Below are 13589 nucleotides of genomic sequence, written 5' to 3' on the forward strand. Positions count from 1 at the left end.
GAGAAGTATAGTTTTAACAAGTAAAAAATTCATCATTTATTCAAGAAAGGTAGTCTGCAAAGATTAAGAAAGTTGATTGAAAAATGATTTTAAATTTTTGATCACCGAAGGTAAAGAACTTAAATTCAAAAATGATTCCAAATTGTGATTGAAAATTTGTTCTCAGTTATTGATAATCAAAAGCAAACAAGTTTTATTATTCTCTATGTTCATTTTTATAAAATCTTAAAATTTATTCGTCAAAGTTATTCGAAAATGATTTCAAAAAGTGATCGAAAAATGATTTCCAGTTTTTGATCATTAAAAGTAATCTTATTTTATTATTTATTTTGTTCAACTGTATGAAAACTCAGTATTTATTCCCAAGGAGTAATCAAATTGTATTGATATGAAGGAAAGTTCAAAAATATATCATCTAAATGCTGTGTGGGCTTGCTTGATATATGTATACAAATTAATCCATACACTTTTTTGAATTATTTTTATTTATTTCATGCACATGTTATCCGTCAATAGACAGAAATATATGGCATCGTAGAGCCGCTAATAGAGGATACGCCATGTGTGGATCGCGCTTGCCAGGTCAATGATGATTGCTGTCCCACAGGCGTCTGCGTCAATACCTACGGTGGTAAGCGAAATCTACATATATACATACAGACGAACAGTGAAAATTAAGTTTTGTATCTACAGCTATATATACATATAAACATATGTTATGAAATGGAGGGGTAGTTGTGTGTGAACCTTAATAGCTGTCATTTCAGCTTGACGATGTGTCAATTCATCACCAGGTCCACACACATTCGCCGCACATTTAGGTGTTCGTCACTTATTTTTGCGACAGCAATAAAATTACAAAATTAATTTTTACTGTCAGTATATACATATTTCTTTATCTATCTACATATGTATATAAGTAAACACAGTAGTACATATGTTTTTGTGTATGTTAACTTTTCGCATTCCATCTGCCCTGCGGCTTAAACAGAAGGTAAATGCATTTATGTTTATGGACGTAAACGTGATCTTTGCCATCGCAATTCGGACTGTGACTTGGGTATGCTGTGCTTGAAGAGCGTTGCTGGTAATTTGATGTGTCAACCGAGTACATCGACAATTCATCTATTCAATAATATTGGCGCTAACAGTGGCAATAGCAATGACGTTGGTGTTGATGGTACAAATATGGGTGGTGGTGTCGGTGTGGGTAATAACGCTGTTGGCCTCAACAATGGCGCAAACATATCTCCCAACATGCCACTGAACGTAAAACAGTTTGACGAGGATTGTATATCCTCGAGTGACTGTAATGTTGCCAAGTAAGTAAAATAAATACATATGTACACATAATTCTATGCACGAATATCTATGACTTTAGTATATATTGATTAATTTATATGAAGTTGTGTGAACTTTTATTAGCTAAGAGGGATTTTTGTGGATCAACAAACTATTTATCAGCAGTTTTTTCTGCTCCTTTAATGGTGCCATTCAATAAATATTTAACAGTAACTGGGTGACCGTGCTCACCTTGCACAGTTGTCGGTTGTATTGGTTGTATTGTATGTATAAAGAATAATATAATAAGGGCGTTCAGAATTTTGTGTATTTGGTGTTGGAAACGTTCCTATAGCAAATAGAAGCTATGGATTCTGAACAACTTTTTTTCGTTTTAAATTTTTTCTTTGCATATTTTGTTTTGTTTTGACAGTTATTAATTTGCTATTCAAAATTGAAAAAATATACCTCGGTTTTTGATTTTGCGTATTTGCCATGAGTAGCAAATGCATAGCCGTATAATTTTTTGATGTTTTGTGTAAAAATACTACACAGTTTGCAAATACAATGATGCTAGAGCATTTGCACAAAATCCTGAACTCCCCTAATGTAAACAAAAAAAAAAAATATATATATATATATATGTATATATATTTTTTTTTATATATATATATATGTATATATATATTTTTTTTTTATACTCAGTTGAGCAGAGCTCACAGAGTATATTAACTTTGATTGGATAACGGTTGGTTGTACAGGTATAAAGGAATCGAGATAGATATAGACTTCCATATATCAAACTCATCAGTATCGAAAATAAATTCGATTGAGCCATGTCCGTCCGTCCGTCCGTCTGTCCGTTAACACGATAACTTGAGTAAATTTTGAGGTATCTTGATGAAATTTGGTATGTTGGTTCCTGGGCACTCATCTCAGATCACTATTTAAAATGAACGATATCGGACAATAACCACGCCCACTTTTCGATATCGAAAATTTCGAAAAATGGAAAAAGTGCGATAATTCATTACCAAATACGGATTAAGCGATGAAACTCGGTAGGCGAGTTGAACTTATGACGCAGAATAGAAAATTAGTAAAATTTTGGACAACGGGCGTGGCACCGCCCACTTTTAAAAGAATGTAATTTAGAAGTTTTGCAAGCTGTAATTTGGTAGTCGTTGAAGATATCATGATGAAATTTGGCAGGAACGTTACTCTTATTACTACATGTCTGCTTAATAAAAATTAGCAAAATCGGAGAACGAACACGCCCACTTTTTAAAAATTTTTTTTTTAAAATCAAATTTTAAAAGAAAAGTTAATATCTTTATAGTATATAAGTAAATTATGTCAACATTCAACTCCAGTAATGATATGGTGCAACAAAATACAAAAATAAAAGAAAATTTCAAAATGGGCGTGGCTCCGCCCTTTTTCATTTAATTTGTCTAGGATACTTTTAATGCCATAAGTCGAACAAAAATTTACCAATCCTTGTGAAATTTGGTGGAGGCTTAGAATCTAGGACGATAACTGTTTTCTGTGAAAAAGGGCGAAATCGGTTGAAGCCACGTTAACACGATAACTTGAGCAAAAATCGATATATCTTTACTAAACTCAGTTCACGTACTTATCTGAACTCACTTTGTATTGGTGTAAAAAATGGCCGAAATCCGACTATGACCACGCTCATTTTTTGGATATCGAAAATTACGAAAAATGAAAAAAATGCCATAATTATATGCCAAATACGAAAAAAGGGATGAAACATGATAATTGTATTGGTCTATTGACGCAAAATATAACTTTAGAAAAAAACTGTGTAAAATGGGTGTGACACCTACCATATTAAGTAGAAGAAAATGAAAAAGGTTTGAGGCCGAAATCAAAAGCCCTTGGAATCTGGGAAGGAATACTGTTCGTGGTATTACATATATAAATAAATTAGCGGTACCTGACAGATGCTGTTCCGCATCACCCTGGTCCACATTTTGGTCGATATCTCGAAAACGCCTTCACATATACAACTAAGGGCGACTCCCTTTTAAAACCCTCATTAATACCTTTAATTTGATACCCATATCGTACAAACACATTCTAGAGGCACCCCTGGTCCACGTTTATGGCGATATCCCGAAAAGGCGTCCAGCCATAGAACTAAGGTCCACTCCCTTTTAAAACACTTATTAACACCTTTCATTTGATACCCATATAGTACAAACAAATTCTAGAGTCACCCCTGGTCCACCTTTATGGCGATATCTCGAAAAGGCGTCCACCTATAGAACTAAGGCCCACGCCCTTTTAAAATAATCATTAACACCTTTCATTTGATATCCATATTGTACAAACGCATTCTAGAGTCACCCCTGGTCCACGTTTATGGCGATATCCCGAAAAGGCGTCCAGCCATAGAACTAAGGTCCACTCCCTTCTAAAACACTAATTAACACCTTTCATTTGATACCCATATAGTACAAACAAATTCTAGAGTCACCCCTGGTCCACCTTTATGGCGATATCTCGAAAAGGCGTCCACCTATAGAACTAAGGCCCACGCCCTTTTAAAATACTCATTAACACCTTTCATTTGATACTCATATCGTGGTCCATCTTTATAGCGATATCTCGAAAAGGCGTCCACCTATAGAACTAAGGCCCAATCCCTTTTAAAATACTCATTAACACCTTTCATTTGATACCCATATAGTACAAACATATTCTAGAGTCACCCCTGGTCCACCTTTATGGCGATATCTCGAAAAGGCGTCCACCTATAGAACTAAGGCCCACGCCCTTTTAAAATACTCATTAACACCTTTCATTTGATACCCATATAGTACAAACAAATTCTAGAGTCACCCCTGGTCCACCTTTATGGCGATATCTCGAAAAGGCGTCCACCTATAGAACTAAGGCCCACGCCCTTTTAAAATAATCATTAACACCTTTCATTTGATACTCATATCGTACAAACAAATTCTAGAGTCACCCCTGGTCCATCTTTATAGCGATATCTCGAAAAGGCGTCCACCTATAGAACTAAGGCCCAATCCCTTTTAAAATACTCATTAACACCTTTCATTTGATACCCATATAGTACAAACAAATTCTAGAGTCACCCCTGGTCCACCTTTATGGCGATATCTCGAAAAGGCGTCCACCTATAGAACTAAGGCCCACGCCCTTTTAAAATACTCATTAACATCTTTCATTTGATATCCATATTGTACAAACGCATTCTAGAGTCACCCCTGGTCCACGTTTATGGCGATATCCCGAAAAGGCGTCCAGCCATAGAACTAAGGTCCACTCCCTTTTAAAACACTTATTAACACCTTTCTTTTGATACCCATATAGTACAAACAAATTCTAGAGTCACCCCTGGTCCACCTTTATGGCGATATCTCGAAAAGGCGTCCACCTATAGAACTAAGGCCCACGCCCTTTTAAAATACTCATTAACACCTTTCATTTGATACTCATATCGTACAAACAAATTCTAGAGTCACCCCTGGTCCATCTTTATAGCGATATCTCGAAAAGGCGTCCACCTATAGAACTAAGGCCCAATCCCTTTTAAAATACTCATTAACACCTTTCATTTGATACCCATATCGTACAAACAAATTCTAGAGTCACCCCTGGTCCACCTTTATGGCGATATCTCGAAAAGGCGTCCACCTATAGAACTAAGGCCCACGCCCTTTTAAAATACTCATTAACACCTTTCATTTGATACCCATATAGTACAAACAAATTCTAGAGTCACCCCTGGTCCACCTTTATGGCGATATCTCGAAAAGACGTCCACCTATAGAACTAAGGCCCACGCCCTTTTAAAATACTCATTAACACCTTTCATTTGATACTCATATCGTACAAACAAATTCTAGAGTCACCCCTGGTCCATCTTTATAGCGATATCTCGAAAAGGCGTCCACCTATAGAACTAAGGCCCAATCCCTTTTAAAATACTCATTAACACCTTTCATTTGATACCCATATAGTACAAACAAATTCTAGAGTCACCCCTGGTCCACCTTTATGGCGATATCTCGAAAAGGCGTCCACCTATAGAACTAAGGCCCACGCCCTTTTAAAATACTCATTAACACCTTTCATTTGATACCCATATAGTACAAACAAATTCTAGAGTCACCCCTGGTCCACCTTTATGGCGATATCTCGAAAAGACGTCCACCTATAGAACTAAGGCCCACGCCCTTTTAAAATACTCATTAACACCTTTTATTTGATACTCATATCGTACAAACAAATTCTAGAGTCACCCCTGGTCCATCTTTATAGCGATATCTCGAAAAGGCGTCCACCTATAGAACTAAGGCCCAATCCCTTTTAAAATACTCATTAACACCTTTCATTTGATACCCATATCGTACAAACAAATTCTAGAGTCACCCCTGGTCCACCTTTATGGCGATATCTCGAAAAGGCGTCCACCTATAGAACTAAGGCCCACGCCCTTTTAAAATACTCATTAACACCTTTCATTTGATACCCATATCCTACAAACAAATTCTAGAGTCAGGCCTGGTCCACCTTTATGGCTATATCCCTAAATGGCGTCCATCTATAGAACTATGGCCAAGCACATTCCAGGGTTACCCTAGGTTCTTTTTACAACATGGTGATTTTCCCTTACTTTATCTCCACAGCTCTCAACTGAGTATGTAATGTTCGGTTACACCCGAACTTAGCCTTCCTTACTTGTTCAATGTACAATTAATTATACTCAGCCTGCTTTGCACACAGAGCATATTAACTTTGATTGGATAACGGTTAGTTGTACAGGTATTAAGGAATCGAGATAGATATAGACTTCCATATATCAAAATCATCATTATCGAAAAAAAATTTGATTGAGCCATGACCGTCCATCCGTCTGTCCGTTAACACGATAGCTTGAGTAAATATTGAGATATCTTCAACAAATTTCTTACACGAACTTATCTGGACCCAGAATAGATTAATATTGGAAATGAGTGAAATCGGATGATAACCTCGCCCACTTTTTATATACATATATAAGATTTTGGAAAACACAAAAAACCTGATTATTTAGTAAATAATATACCGAGAATATTGAAATTTGACGTATGGACTGATATTGAGTCTTCATAAAAATTTGAAAAAAAGATGTTTAAATGGGAGTGGCACCGCCCACTTGTGTTAAAATCAATTTTACAAATATTATTAATCATAATAAGAAAAATTTACGAAATCGGTTAAGGACCACGCCCACTTTTAAATAAAAGATTTTTAAAAGGGTCGTGGACGAATAAAATAAGCTATATCTTTGCAAAAACAATTTAAAACAATAAATGGGAAAAACTTCAAATTTTAAAAAATGGGCGTGGCACCACCCCTTCTATGACTAAGCAATTTTCTATGTTTCGGGAGCCATAACTCGAAGAAAAATTCACATATCGTAACAAAATTGGGTACACATATTTTCCTTATAGAAGAAAATATTTCGAGTAAAAATGGACGGGATTGGTTAAAGACCCACGGCAACTTAGATATAAAACAAGTTTAAAAGGGTCTTAGACTAGAATAATAAGCTATAACTTAGCAAAAAATAGTTTTGAGTCAATGATATTTCACTTATCAAGTTTTATTGTAAGAGGAAATGGGGAGACATTGTTGTTTTAAACGGGCGGTGCCACGTGTTACGTAGAAAAGTAATTTATCTGGAACGAAATGCACAATTGAAGCTCACGCTAAGTATATAATGTTCGGTTACACCGTTACTTGTTCGATCTGCATTGCCTTCTACCTCATAATTTTTTTTTTTTTTATTTAGGGCGTTTCTATGAATTGATAGGACCAGTTAGGGCAGACGATACTCCTTTTGTATGGTAAATTAATGAAAAACGAGTTTCCAGCGTTTTATCTCAAATTCTGAGCGAAAAATTACTCGACGATGTAACCGCCACATATCTATCCTGTACAGAAATCTTTCCCATATGGGAAGTAAAACAAAGGTTTTCGTTCAACCACCGAACCTAACTTTACGTAGGTACAAGTAAGAAGATTCCCTGACGACGTTTCATAAATTTTGTTTAGGATCCTATGCACAGTACCCATAAATTACCTCGCAAAGATTCACTCCTTGATTGAAATAAATTACACTAAAAGGTGGAGATATAAATAAATAAAACTCAGCCCCCTTATTAAGGAACTTTCGCAGATAAAGAAAGATAATATTTATTGAATTGTCCTGCGGCTAGCTGCTGGAGCTCGTAAGTGCATTTAAATTGCGGTAAATTAATGCGCATAGCTGCTTATTTTCATTACCTTAAAAATAACTTTATTGTGCGTATGTGCTCTTTATAGCAAACTAACTTTACCAGGCGTACGTTGTAACGCCCGAGATAGAATTAATGTTGCGTTATTTTTTCTGTTTTGTTTTCTGATAATTTAATTTATTGTTCTTTAAATTGAATTGAATTTTGTACGCATATTTGGTGAAATTTTCGCTTAAAACATTTTATTATTGTATCTTATTGTAATGAAAGTGGGTACATAATATTTTTGTTTTTTTCGTTCCGTGCAAAGATAAGCAAATTTTTGGGTTTTCCAACTCTAGAGCAAGCAACATATAGCTGGTCATGGGAAAAGCACGGACTCTCTAAATTTGAGCATGCAATAGTAAGCGATTGTCCTTGTGCTTGTAAAAGCAAGGCCAACAGGAAACTGTAAGCGCTTAAAATTGAATGGCAAATCTGTAGGAATGATTGGGATCCGTGGTATGATCACATCTTCACCTTTGCTTTTACCGCTGATGATTGTTGCTTCGATTAAATTCGGTATTAATTTCTAAACGCAAAGTCCATTTGCACAATTTTGGTGGGTTTATATTCCGAAGAAGCATGATTGGTGAGCCAATTTTCTAAGTTGATATATGCGCAGGCATTCCAGGTGGTTCTAAAGAGTTTAGAAATTCAATTGTCGATCGATTTATATTTCGTCGCTTCACCAGAAAATTGGGTTTGAATGCGATCATTGATTTTGTTAACATGATTATTTTTTGGAGCGAAGATAGTTCGTTCGCATAGCCAAAAAACAAAAACATTTAAATTTAAAATTCTTAATTCTGAAATATGAAAAACTTTCGTCTTGATCGAAGGAACCTACAGCCAAAATTTGGTGATGATTGATGTATGGGAAACACGTTTTCATAGGGAACACACACACAGAATTTGATTTTTATATATATAGATAGATGTAGATAGACTGAAGCTAACAAATTTTTTTAACTGCGGCAGATTACTAAACGTCCAAAAGGCATAACAGCCAAACTCAACAATGCAGTCAAACTTTATATGTTAAAATAACTTAAGTTTGTACGGCAGCCATAGTTCTGAAAAATCCCATTTGTAGGGAAGGTGCCACGCCCCTTTTTCCCCATTCCGCATTTTACTGGAGGTGTTAGGACTTAACGTCATATAGCTCCTTACCACTTTTCATTATCCTACCATTACAACATCAAGAGATGCCACGCCCCCTTTTCCCAATCCCACATTTTCTTGGTGGTGTTAGGGATTGACCTCATATAACCCCTTACTGAATTTCAATGTTCTGGCATGTATACCTTCAAAGTTATGCAGTACCAAAGATACCATTTGTATGGGAGGTGCCACGCCCCTTTTATATATCGAAATTATTTTTAGCCTAAAACCTTCCCGTTGATCGAAGGAACCTATAACCAAAATTTGGTGATGATTGAAGTGTGGGAAATACGTTTCCATAGCGAACATACACACATACACAGAATTTGATTTTTATATTCTTATGGCTAAACCGATTTGGGATTTCAAAATCAACTAACCATCATCTCTCCTTCCTGTATCTTTCCTAAAAATTGCATGGCAATATTTCTAACCGTTCTCGAGTTATGGAGTGACAATCAAAATGTACACTTCTTTTTATATATATAGAAGAAAGATTAATAGGGACTATATATGTACGGGCGGCCGCCGTGGTGTGATGGTAGCATGCTCCGCCTACCACACCGACGATCCTGTTTCTAAGCGGGGTCTCCCCTCGGTAATGTTCGGCAAGCACTCCGAGTGTATTTCTGCCATGAAAAGCTCTCAGTGAAAACTGATCTGCCTTGCAGATTCCGTTTAGAGTCGGCATAAAACAATTAGGTTCCGACCCGCCAATTTGTAGGACCAATTAAAAGAAGCACGACATAAATTGGAAGAGAAACTCGGCCTAAAATCTCTTCGGAGATTATCGCGCCTTACATTTATTTATTTTATTTATATATATGTATGTATGTATTTATGTATTTGTTTGCAGGCGTAACACTTAAAAATAACTTTATTATCTTATTTTATTTGTTCCCTTCTAACTTCGTTTGCATGCTCCGTCCACGCTCAGAGGTTTATGCTGTCAGTTTCAACGCACTCACCATCGCATACATCCACGCAAATTATGCGCCTACTTCCGGGATCCTTTTATGTGCATCGGCATAATGCCAACAGAAAATAAGGTGTGTATGTATGTGACATGTTTATAATTAATTATGTAGAGATATGTATGTGTGTGCAGGAATATGTCAAGTACACTCAATAGCTGACACAAGCACATAAGTAGCGTTTCCTGTGAAATAATTGGTAAATAAATTCATTACGCGGTTGAAAAAACCCTGCAAAAATCGCGAGTACTCCATTCATGCATGTATGGAGTGCTCGCTATGGACCAACCGAGTGCTCCAAAATTAACCACAATTCATACAAAAGATATTGTCCAATTAACATTTCGATGTCCGAGGACTGGACCATATACTCCAGCTCCGCATTACATCAGAGTAATCCATGTGGGTACTCCCCACAGTCCAATAAACATCATGTAGTGATTACAATCGTTAAAAACGAGCAATGATCTGCTTACAATATGTTCGTGTAGAAACATGAGTTGGTCCATTACTGCATTACAGTGGAGTATAATGGTAAGTGCTTTCCGTATGCAACGTGCACTAAAGCTCCATGGCGAGAGATACAGAATACATATTACTTCGCTTACATATTTTGTGAAGATTATACATATCGACTTTTCATAATAGAAAGTTCGGAGCTTCGCAGGGTATCAGGAAAAGTATTGTCTATCAGATTTTTCATTAATTCTCTGCTACCTATTCCCCAGTCATCGTTCAAATCCGCAAAGTAGCTCAAGGTACTGAACCTAGAGTCACTGCAGCCTACCACGATTTCGAAGAAGGTTCGCCACGAATTCCAATTAACTGTCCCTATTTCACACATTCGGGAGTGTTTGGCAAGCACTCCGAGCGTATTTCTGACATGAAAAGCTTCCAGTTAAAACTCATCTGCCTTGCAGATGCCGTTCGGAGTCGGCATAAAACATATAGGTCCCGTCCAGCCAATTTGTAGGAAAAATCAAGAGGGGCACGACGCAAATTGGAAGAGAAGCTCGGCCTAAGATCTCTTCGGAGGTTATCGCGCCTTACATTTATTTAATTATTTATTTTTATTTCACCATGTGGAGCATCCTACTGGGAGCCGGAAGATGATCCAGAGATATTGACTATCAGTGTGCTTGCGCATACCCCTATATGCTTTCATGAGTGCGGAATGTTTAAAAGCGCTATTACATGACAGAGTAAAGTTTCCTACCAGAGCGTATATCCAACTTCCAACAACACATGGTCCAGGTAAGGTTTTTAAATACAATACTCAAATCTCAGTCTCGTGATAGCAGGTGACAATCCCGCTTAATCGCCATGGGGCGTATACGTAAAAGTCATCTACAAATTTCGATCGCCTCCCTTCTTTTATAAAAAAACATGTATATAATATACCAGCAGATCGCATGTCAGCTGAAGCAATCAGCCTCACAAGACGGCACCACGCCGAGTGTTGAAATAGCGGTCGCGGCTATATGTTCATTGTGCCGCCCACCTAAAGCCGCTCCACTAGGCTAGTGGCACCAGCCTCACAGTCGGCTGTGCTGAATGTTGGAACCTTCGAGAAAGCGTTCGCTTTCATGCACCCGTCTCTTCCTAGTCACCACAGCTTCCGAGCTATGCTACTCACTCGCATCAACTCGACGATGGGGTGTGCTTGTATATATCTAAGACACTATTCGGGCATGCTTGTCGAAAATCTGAGAGACATTCTTTTCACCTTTGGACCAGGTGCATATTACAAAGAGTCTTTGCATGGCGTGCAGATAAATTAACTCTGGGTTGTATTAACTATCCCATTCAGGTTGACCGGCGGAATAACTCCTCACATCAGGGTAATCTGTTACTGTTATGCTGGTTTGTCACATTCGCCGAACCTCTCCCAACAGTTTCACCCGAACATATGCCGCCATTTGGAATTAAACTCCTACCCTGATTAGTGTGGTCAGCCTTTCTGCAGCGTCTGGAAACTTCACGGCAAGCATGGACTATTTTTGGAGCTCTTTACGCCTGAGTGAAGCTGGACTGGTCCATGCCACCACTTTTGGTTTGGTCCGTCCTTTTCTTCACTTTATTCCTCTTTCCGTTCATTTTTTGTGAATTAAAATTCACGTGAATTAAACTTCTCCAGCTCATTCGATTTCAAAGTCCTAAAATTAGTGCTAATCGTGGTACACTTAAAAGCAAACACTGATCACTATTGTGTGCCGACTTTGACACCTTTATTTAGAGCCCTCCAATCCATGAGCTCGTGGCAAGAGAGGAATGCAGGTTCTCTTGTGTTCCACTCTTTAGATTCGTCACTACCAGTAAAAATAGGGATGCAGGATATGTTAACCCATCACTATGGTTGGTTTAAGGCTTCATTCTAGGCGAATTGCCGAAACAAATCACTCTAATTTATCGTTGTGATCGTAAACAACTTTTTCTTCACACATAAAATTCCCCAGCCAATGATGACAAGTTGTATTTATTGATTCCAGCACTTCCGTTAAAGGTCGAATGTTAATTGGAAAATAAACAGAAAGAAAAGTGGAAAAAAATAAAGAAAGCAACACAGATAAATAAAAACAGGAAATTAAAATTTAAGAAAAGTCAAGAAAAAACAGAACAGCTCAAAGAAAATATTAAAACAAAACTTTTCATGACCTTCGATGATTTATACGTTGTTTTGCTTTTTATTTATTTCTTAGGAGGACCGCAATACTGGACTCCTTTCCACATTTAGTCAGCGACGCATGTAATGAGGGATAAGAAATACAAAGAAACAACGTAAGATGAGACCATAAAATGGGGCGTAAAAATTGCATAAAATGAAGAAGACAAATTACAGTTACACGCTAACATACAAATACACTGACACACTAACGCTGATCCGATGTGGGAGGAAAAAAGTATGCACGAGGCTGAATGCGGCAATGAAACAAAGATCATAATCAAAATTATGGTTTTCGAGAATAAGAGAGGAGAGAGAGAAATACAAAGTGTATATGAAACATTAAAAACAAATAATAATAAAAAAATTTACAAAATATTCAAAACATATCAATCAAAGTTAAACTTAAGTATTGGGCAAAAAGAAAAGTTATAACAAAAAAAAATTATGCATATCATTTACTCAATAAATCTCTGTAGCAGAAATTGGGATGTGAAACGGAATAGCAAAATTGGCTGATTTTAAAAATTTTTTTAATTTATTTATTGTTAGTACTTAGCACTTGCTTATTCAATAGTTTATCAATGTTTTATTGTATTAGATTAGACTATATACCCACAAAGAAACGATACATGTATTTACAACAAATATGTATATGCATATATACATGCATATTTTTAAAAATACATAATATATATATTATTATGTATATGGTAAAAAAATATTTATAATTATAATTTCAAATAAAATGTAGTTAACAACTTCGTAAAAAAACGAATAAATAAAACAAGACGTAAAAAAATTACAAGTTAAAATAAAATAAAAAAAAGAAACACAAAAACAAAATACGCAAATTGTACTGGCTGAGGCATAATAAATCAATATAAAATTAAGTTAAATTTAAGTAAATAAAAACTAACTAATTTTAAGTGCATTCACTTTAAATGTTAAACGTTTAAAAGGTTTATGTAGAAAAATGTGTATCAAAAAAAATTATGTGGTTAATAAAAAAAAGTGTCAAGAAAACAAAATTGCTATTCATATCCCTTAAAGAGTCAATCAAACAAAACACATCTAAATGGGTTAACAATAAAGAAAATTTACAAATTTAATACCAATTTAAGAAAATATTCATTCAAATCCACAAATATAAATTTTTCATGTTAAATTGCATTTCATTCAAGCATTAAA

The 13589-nt window shown here is 36.1% G+C and overlaps 1 protein-coding gene across 2 annotated transcripts in view; it reads left to right on the forward strand.

Moving 5' to 3' along the window:
• The window catches only part of spab (space blanket), a 52734-nt gene extending 39490 nt beyond the window's left edge, over positions 1-13244 (forward strand). For both annotated transcript variants that reach the window (XM_067774241.1, XM_067774243.1), the window contains exons 3-6: positions 517-631; positions 992-1322; positions 9700-9811; positions 12436-13244. In XM_067774241.1, the coding sequence (XP_067630342.1) occupies positions 517-631; positions 992-1322; positions 9700-9811; positions 12436-12486 (609 nt within the window). In that variant the 3' untranslated portion in view covers positions 12487-13244. The remainder of the gene's footprint in view (positions 1-516; positions 632-991; positions 1323-9699; positions 9812-12435) is intronic.
• The last annotated feature ends 345 nt before the right edge of the window (positions 13245-13589 follow it).

This window comes from Eurosta solidaginis, chromosome 3 (assembly GCF_040869045.1).
Source record: "Eurosta solidaginis isolate ZX-2024a chromosome 3, ASM4086904v1, whole genome shotgun sequence".
NCBI classification, from domain to species: domain Eukaryota; kingdom Metazoa; phylum Arthropoda; class Insecta; order Diptera; family Tephritidae; genus Eurosta; species Eurosta solidaginis.